Below are 8,129 nucleotides of genomic sequence, written 5' to 3'. Positions count from 1 at the left end.
CGACGGACCTCTTAAAACTTTTCTTACGCCAGCTCATCTTCTTTGGTGTACTTCCAGTTGTTAGTGCTTGTAAAGATATCGAGTCTGCGAATGCGTTAATGGTTATCGCGATGAGTGCCATGAAGGAATTCAGTCACCCAAGCATTCCAATTTTAGTTAAATTTCTTCAAAATATATCTACGCTGCCGGTCTTTGCATAGTGCATGATTGATCGAATGCAGGGCAACCAGCTTTAAATGCTTTAGAGTCCAATCATATGAGACTGATGAGACAAAGAAGTCAGCAGTGCCGTCATCAACTCCGAACTTTCCAGCATCACCGATGTTGATACTTACTGCATAGCCAAGACCAAGTAAAATGGGAGCCGAGGATTCACGAGGGTCACCAGTATAGCCGAGCAAAAGGTTAGAAATAGGGCATTTTTCAAAGCAAATGTGCTTGCAAAAAGGAAGGAACTCCACTCTCTGCAAAATATTGAGGCCATGGCCTATGCGAACACTTCCTGCAACCACTGCCTACTCAATATTACGAGATAAATGATTTTTAGTTTCGCCTGCGTGATAAACTTTCCATAGTCTCACATCTGTGTGCTTAGCTAGAACCTTTTCCAAAATGCGGTCATATCTCTACAAGCTTCCGTACCGATCCTCCTCTTGTACAAAGTCAATTCCAACAGTTCTTGCCCAATTTAACTCACAGATTTTTTCCAAATGTTACTCAATCTCTTGCTCACTCCAAGACTTGCGTATGCAAAAGATAAACCCGACTGTAAAATGAGGAGACTCCTTTTCAATTTCTGCAAATGCCTCATCGAAGGCTACAGCGAACTCGTTTTCTGGTAATTTGCAGATGAACTTTCCATGGGCATCGTATAGGGAGAGTTTTAGTAATTCTGCTCGGAATTCAATACGTTGGTAGCCGTTCCGAATAAATTTGCGTAACATATGCTTCACATATGCAGTGAAGAGGTGTCTGGAGTATATCAACACAGTGGAGTTCGAACTTTTTTTTTCGAAAAGGTTCCATGCTTCATTATCCTTGCCTCTACAGACTGTCTTTAGCTCTTCTGTGTCGAAAATTGTTATTTTAGAAATGGCTGCCAAGAAATCCTCCTCTTTTTTGTACATCTTGCGCCCCTTCTCCATGGATACCCAGTTATATCTCAAGGCCTCTTCCTTGGTACCGATTCTAAAACTGTCAAAATCCTCAGTGACATATACATTTTGATCCCCCACGACGTGATTGCGGTACTAAGTAAATAAAACCTTACAAACTCAACATCTTCACAGCAATCGAAGAACACGTTATGTAAGACTCCCTTGGGAAGAGTTTTTAGAGCCTTGTACAGTCTAGTGCTTTTCATAAAAGATAGTCCGAGTAAGGCGCTACCTATGTGAGGGAAAACGTACGATCGAAGAAGTTCTTTGGAAGAATTTCACGTGCCTCTTTCTCGAATGATGAAAACTCAACTTCTGCGAGCTCGTCGTCAGCAGAGTAACTCCAATGCCTTGTGGAATCAAAAATATCAAGGTTCATAAATGTAAATAATATATCCTGATTCAATCAAAGTAGTTACCAAACCATCATATTCCTGATTATTTATGCGCCATATCCTTCGAATCAAATAACCATTGTGGGTTGAATATATCCTTGAATAAGTAATCGAACTAAATGCCAATAAATCTTAAGAAGATTTTGAACAACTTTACCAGCCTATTGTAGAACCTTTTGAAGTTTCCGTAAATTTTTTTTTATTTAAAACAAGGAATATTAGTTTTACTAATAATAGTTAGAAGTTTATCATATCTTGATGGAAGCAAACGAAGAGTTTCCTTTTGGCGACAAGTTTGATTGGAAAAATAAAATTTTCCTCGGAGAGGGCAGCTACGGAAGAGTCTTCAAGGTCAAGAGCCTCCAAGACGGACAATTTTATGCCATCAAGCAGATGAGAATGGAAGAGTTCAATCAAGATCCCACCCTTATGGCCTCTCTCAAAGGCGAAATTCAGATTACCATGGATGTCAACTCTGACCACACAGTCAAGATGCTAGACGCTAAGATCGGAAAAAATTATACATACATGATCCTCGAGCTCTGCGATACCGACTTGCGTAAAGAACTTGCCTCACGCAAATTTACTGAACCAGAATGTGTGGCTATCTTCGAGGAGATCATGATGGGCTTCAATGTCCTCGTTCACAAAGGTTACATCCATCGTGATATAAAACCGGCAAACACACTCGTCAAGAATCATCACTATAAGGTCGCTGATTTCGGTTTCGCATGCAAAGCAGATATCCTAGGTCGAAAGAAGCTCACCGATATTTGCGGAACTCCCATTTACATGGCTCCACAGTTGCTGAAAAACGAACCCTATACAGCCAAATCAGACATATGGAGTCTGGGCCTCATGCTTTATGAAATGATCTTCGGATATGCCCCTTGGCCTTGTCGTAGCTTGGAAGAATATCTCAGCGGAATCTATCATAAGTCTTTGAGCTTCCCTTACAACGCTAAGATCGGATAGAACACCAAAGACTTCCTTTTGAAAAGTTTAGTCATTGATTAAGACAAGAGGATGTCATGGGAGCAAGTCTTTGAACACCCATTGATTAAACAGAAGGAGGTTGGATCTGAAGTTAAAGAAGTCAAAGTCGACCCCTACACAAAGAAAATGCTAATCCAACTGCAGACTTATATCATAAAATACAACATCAATTGGCCACAACTCAAGACTAAGTATTCTCAACAAATTATTGATCAGCGAGTTTTCTTTTCTGTCCTCAAGGAAATCAATCCTCTCATCACAACTCACGAATCCTCGACTCTTTTCAACTACCTGGACAGTCTGGAGAGTGGGAAAACAGGAGTTATTAGTTGGTCAGTTATCGACAAGAATCTCCTTCAAGTAGACTACCGAAGCTCAGAAGATGTATTGTCTCGCAAAATCGATGAAGTTGTGGCCATCTTAAGGGCCCAAAAAGCCGATCCCCTCAAGATTTTTGAACAAATCGATGCCAACCATAGTGGATCTTTGGACTTCGCCGAATTCTCTAAGTTCATTGTTACAATTGCTCCTTGCTATACTAAAGAATAAGTGCTTCAAATTTTCCGCCTTTTCGATAATGACAAAAACGGCCTGATTTCTAAGCAAGAATTTTTGGAGTTCCTTACCGTAAGGATGCCTTCCCACAAGCAACCTCCCACTATTCATACATTCCAAAAGGAGCGTGCTGCTCGTAATCTAAGTCAGTTGGTCGGTTACATCAAGTGGATGAACATCAGCCCTTAAACCATCATTAAGATGGCTGATAGCGATGGCAACCGCCAGCTTGATTTTGAAGAGTTTGCCAAGTTTATCAGAACCAAACTGAATTTCAACATTTCCGAAGAAGAAATAAGTGAGCTGTTTACAGTGATTAACAAGTCTAACGATAACAAAATCTCCTTGAATGAACTCGTTGCCGCCCTCAAATGATTTGATCCCACATTTGCATATCTATAAGCTATTAGTATTGCTATAATGAAGCGTAAATTGTGGTCTCTTAGATTCATTCGAACGGTGACGTTCTATCTGATTCTATCTGTCGACTGTAATAGTTTATAATCGAAATGAGATCATTGGAAAATAAGCTGCCATGTAAACAGCGGCTGAAGGAGCTAAGATAGAGGGCCATAACATAGCGAGATTACTTACGGTTGCAGGAGTATTACCTTAATATAAAAAAAGTACAGCCTTTTTCACTCAGATATTTCTGACTGCATTATTGGCAGTCCTGATAACTCTGATAGTAGTTGGAGTCGTAGTGCCTATTACGCTTCATTTCTTAGCGATCACATAAAATGGACCAAACTGCCTAGTCACTCATTATTAAGGATCAAATTATTTTCGGCCCAAGTGCTTCACCTGTCAACAGGGTTATAATCTCACAAATGGAACATGCTTCGCAATTTAATGACCATTCCCGTAACGATTGGAACAGTTTTTCCCTGGATTTTTATATTTTGTATAGAATTATGTAAAATTTCAAATAAAATGGGAATTCTTTGTAAGAAAGGCTTCGTTCATTATGAAAAATTAACCACATTCTCAATCCTTATTACAAAATGGGTTTTACTGAATTAATAGTCCTATATTTTTTTGCATTCTTTGATATGCTTTTATGAGAGATAAAATATCATTGAATATTGAATTTGAGCTTTCGACTAAGCAATTATTTAATAGAAACACTCTTCCCATCCTTTCCGGTCAACATCACTGGCTTGTACTATGACGATCCATACCGAGAAATTCCTTCAACTGGCCGTTTCTCTATAAGTCCACGCTCTAATCGCTTGGTTGAGCTTGATCCTACCACTCCAGCATGAGTGGATATTGATCTTTTTTTGATAGTGGAGGTGCTTAGACTTCTTCCTGGCTTGCTTGTGAGAACCCATTCGTTATTGTGGAGGATTTTACGAGCTGATTGGGCATGAAGGCCCTTCTTTAGATCTGGTTGAAGCTGCTTGGAAGATGATTTTCTTTTTTCTTTGGAGCGAGAAAGGTTGACATTTTCCTTCGTTGTAACGCGCTGATTAGCAAGAATAGCATGATTTCTTAATCGCAAGTCGTGTTGGCTTGATTTGTAAATTTCTGCTGCTATCTTTTGGTTAGAACGGTAAGGTTTGATACTGCTACCTTGCCCAAGTGCTGGTTTCTTCTTAAATCTATTGTCTTTACTACCCTGATCATATTCTAGGTTGGTCATTTGAAGAGGAGGCTGGCCTTCGGAATAGAACATAGCGTTTCGAATTTCAATTTTTATGTTTGTATTGTAAACAAATTTGCCTTCTTTTTCAGGTTTCTTCTATTCCTTTGTAGGTTTTACCTCTTTCGAGTCTTCACTTGCTTTTTATCGGCTCTTTAAAAATTCATCATAGTTAAATTTCTTCAATATCTTTCCTCCCTGTCTGACCTTGTTTCTTTATCTGAGTTTATCTTTCAGTTTCTGTTCCTCAGCCTTCAGATAATACTCGAAATTGCGATCCTCTGGGAAGGATCCCTTTATTACAAGGTTGTCATGCTTGCTTTGAGGGATAGCCTTATCAATTTGCTTGCACAGTTCATAGAGTACTTTTGAATCTGAGAGGTCGTTGAGATTCGCTTGAGAAATTCCATGAAGAAGTGTACTATACCTCGATTTGCGTTCAACCTGTGAATCAGAGATGGCTGAACTGGAGTCTTGCACACTTGTGATGCTTAGGCCTTGCTCTTCTTTGAGGACCTTTTTGATGCGCTTGTAGTCGTATTCGCGTTTTTTATCGTAATAGCGGCTCATGATCTTTTCGACACTAAGTTCCACCACACGCGGAATGTCGTTGTGGAACTTATAGTACTCAGACAACTGAGCGATCTTCCCGCCGAATTCTTCTATTTTGTACTCTCGTTTTAGAAATTCATCTTGGTCATCGAGCACAAGCCATTCGCGATACTTGCAGCCGGCTTCTGCCTCTTCTTGGTTAGTTGGGCCTTCCAGCCTGAGCAGGGCGTCGATATAAGATGTGGACGATTCCTTGGGATTTTCTATGTATTTGACCTTTATGGCATCGTTCATCATAAAGAAGATGCCGTCTCCTGCGTCTTCCTCGCAAAAGATGCAGTCGTTATATTAAACTTCATTTTTCGATTACCTCATAATAGTTATTATTATCAAATTGTTAGATTGACTTTCTTTAGATTATCTGTATATTTATTCCTATTAATGCAATTCGAATAAAAATTGAAAGAAATATTACCTTCACAACTTTCAATATTGTCATTTTAATAAAACATAAGCAGGCATAGCCGTTCGAGTTTGAATTCAATGAAAGTTTGTAATCTTTCATGCGTTAAGATAAAATTTATGATTAAGTTATAAGTTATAATTAATCAACTCTTATGCGCAGTAAAGGAAAGCAAAAAAATATCGCTTCGTTGGGTAAAAATCCACCCCTAAACATAAACATCTCTTTCAATATTAATCCTAAAAACATCCTGCACCACTAAATACCTTCAGATCTTAAGTATCATTAAAGAATGCAATCTGAACAATTGCCAAATACTGCCAGAGGCAAACATAGCAAGAATCGCAAAGCTTAAAACGAATCAGCTGAAGGAGGAGCAACCTAAAGAACTGTCAGAAAGGTAAATCTGTAAGGGCAGACCGAAGGATAAATAAGCAAAAAAGAGCTATAAAAATTAAAAAGAAATTTTTGAACAGGATAAACAACATGGATATCACATTAGCCATACCAGAAAACGAACCCAGACTGCAAAAAGAAGAATAAGATGTGAATCAGTCCTCTCTCATGAGTGCTAGGATGGAACAATATGAAGCCAATCCGGTTAAGAAATCATCAGAATCACTGCAGTTCAACTTCAATAGCATCAGTGGAAAATCCAAAATTCTTACAAATAACGAACCAAGCAAAATTTACCAGGATAAGGGTTCAAGAAAAGTAAATACTAGCAAAAGTCATTCGACAAAAGACTCCCAAATATGACTCAATCTAAGTAGACAAAATATAATACGCATTACAAAGGCTTCTCTACATTCACAGATATTAAGGGAAGCCCCTAAAAATACCGCAGAAAAAAACCGAGAGCGACACATGGTTAGTATCGAAAAGTCAAACAGAAAGAAGAGAACTTGCAAGATAAGCTAGAGCGATTTAAGCTCGATATGATGAAGTTAGCTTTGGCCTACGATGAAAGTGAAGTTCTCAAGACAAAGCTAAGCTCAGAATATTATAACAACATTAGGTCCAGATAAATAAGCAAATAAGTGGTAGACGTACAGAAGATAAACGAGGTTTAGTAGCACGAAAAGTCAGAATAGATCAAAAATTACCAAGCTAAGTAGTCTTCCAAATAATTAACCCCTCAACAATAATCTTAATCTTTTAAGCAGCTCAAAGACGTCTATCAAGATCTTGCAAGAAAAAAGAAATTGACTAAGGAGGTTAATGCACCGAAAATATCGTATAATACTATACTCAACTAACTTCAGAGCCTAAGTGCATTATTGATTAGCCAAAAGATGAATCTGACATGAGTGATTAAAGCGCCAATTCCAGCTTATGGTCCAAAAATGAAGACTCAGAATCTTAAAGTAATAAGCATGTACACCCTCAGAAGCAAGAAAAATCGGAACGCCTTTAGTAATTCGTCAAATTTTTACAATAAAAACTAGCTTCATCACCAAACAAAAATGAAATCGCAAAACAGCTCACCATTTTGCTTGAATAATACACCCAAAGATAAAAATGCCATTGTAAACTGCTCAGAAAGAATCGAATAATATCAAACTCAACCTTTATAAAGCGAAACCAACAACAAAGGAGGCCATTTCATTGAAAATATCGACCAAGAAATCAATAAATAGTTATTTTAAATTCCCTCCCTCCGAGATGAACTTGTCGATAATTATCGTATGAATGGAGATCAAATCTTCGAGCTTGAGCAGTGGGAGTAAAATTACAAAAACTAATTAATCAAGATCAAGGGCAAAATGTGGAAATAATACAAAAATATTAGAAATCTAATTGAAAGCCGTATCTTAGGATAATCCGGTTCCAATTAAAAAGCAATTTAGACTAAGAAAAGCAAGAAACAGAATAAGATAATGAAATGTTTGAGTGAGAAACTGTTTCTTAAAAATAGAGTCCCTTCTAATTCGTTTGAATCTTTAGAGGAGTTAAAAAATGAAAGAATCATAAAGAAATTGACTAAAGAAAATGGTTTTTTGATTAAATAAGAGCACCTCTTGGTTGAGCCTAGCTTATCTGATGAAAATTCAGATTCGCGTAATGATCTTTAGATTATGGATGGTGAGCCTGGCTTTATGCCCATCTCCAGTGACATTACCAACAGCAGGATTTCAGAAAAAGATGAGAATATGATAATAAGCAGTCTTGTCAGAATCGAAATGGAGGAAAAATAGCCACCTGTCCCCTAAAATCAAACTATTGCTGCTTCACATAAACTCACTTAAGAGGATAAAGAAGACATATTTTAGTTCATCTTTCTTGATATATGTATTGAACTTTATCAAGAAGCTATTGAAAATGAAAACTAACCAAATGCTGCAGGATCATAGAAGAACTAAGCT

At 37.8% G+C, this 8,129-nt stretch overlaps 1 protein-coding gene across 1 annotated transcript; it reads left to right on the top strand.

Annotated features, from left to right (window-relative positions):
• The first annotated feature begins 1,810 nt into the window (after window positions 1-1,810).
• LOC116268402 (serine/threonine-protein kinase ATG1c) lies at window positions 1,811-2,527 on the top strand. The gene has a single exon (XM_031650057.1). The coding sequence runs from the start codon at window positions 1,811-1,813 to the stop codon at window positions 2,525-2,527; it is 717 nt and encodes a 238-aa protein (XP_031505917.1).
• Window positions 2,528-8,129: the final 5,602 nt, after the last annotated feature.

Source organism: Nymphaea colorata, unplaced genomic scaffold (assembly GCF_008831285.2).
Source record: "Nymphaea colorata isolate Beijing-Zhang1983 unplaced genomic scaffold, ASM883128v2 scaffold0258, whole genome shotgun sequence".
Classification (NCBI taxonomy): Eukaryota; Viridiplantae; Streptophyta; class Magnoliopsida; order Nymphaeales; family Nymphaeaceae; genus Nymphaea; species Nymphaea colorata.
Note: the sequence above shows the minus strand (reverse complement) of the source record. Positions and strands in the feature narration are given on the sequence as shown.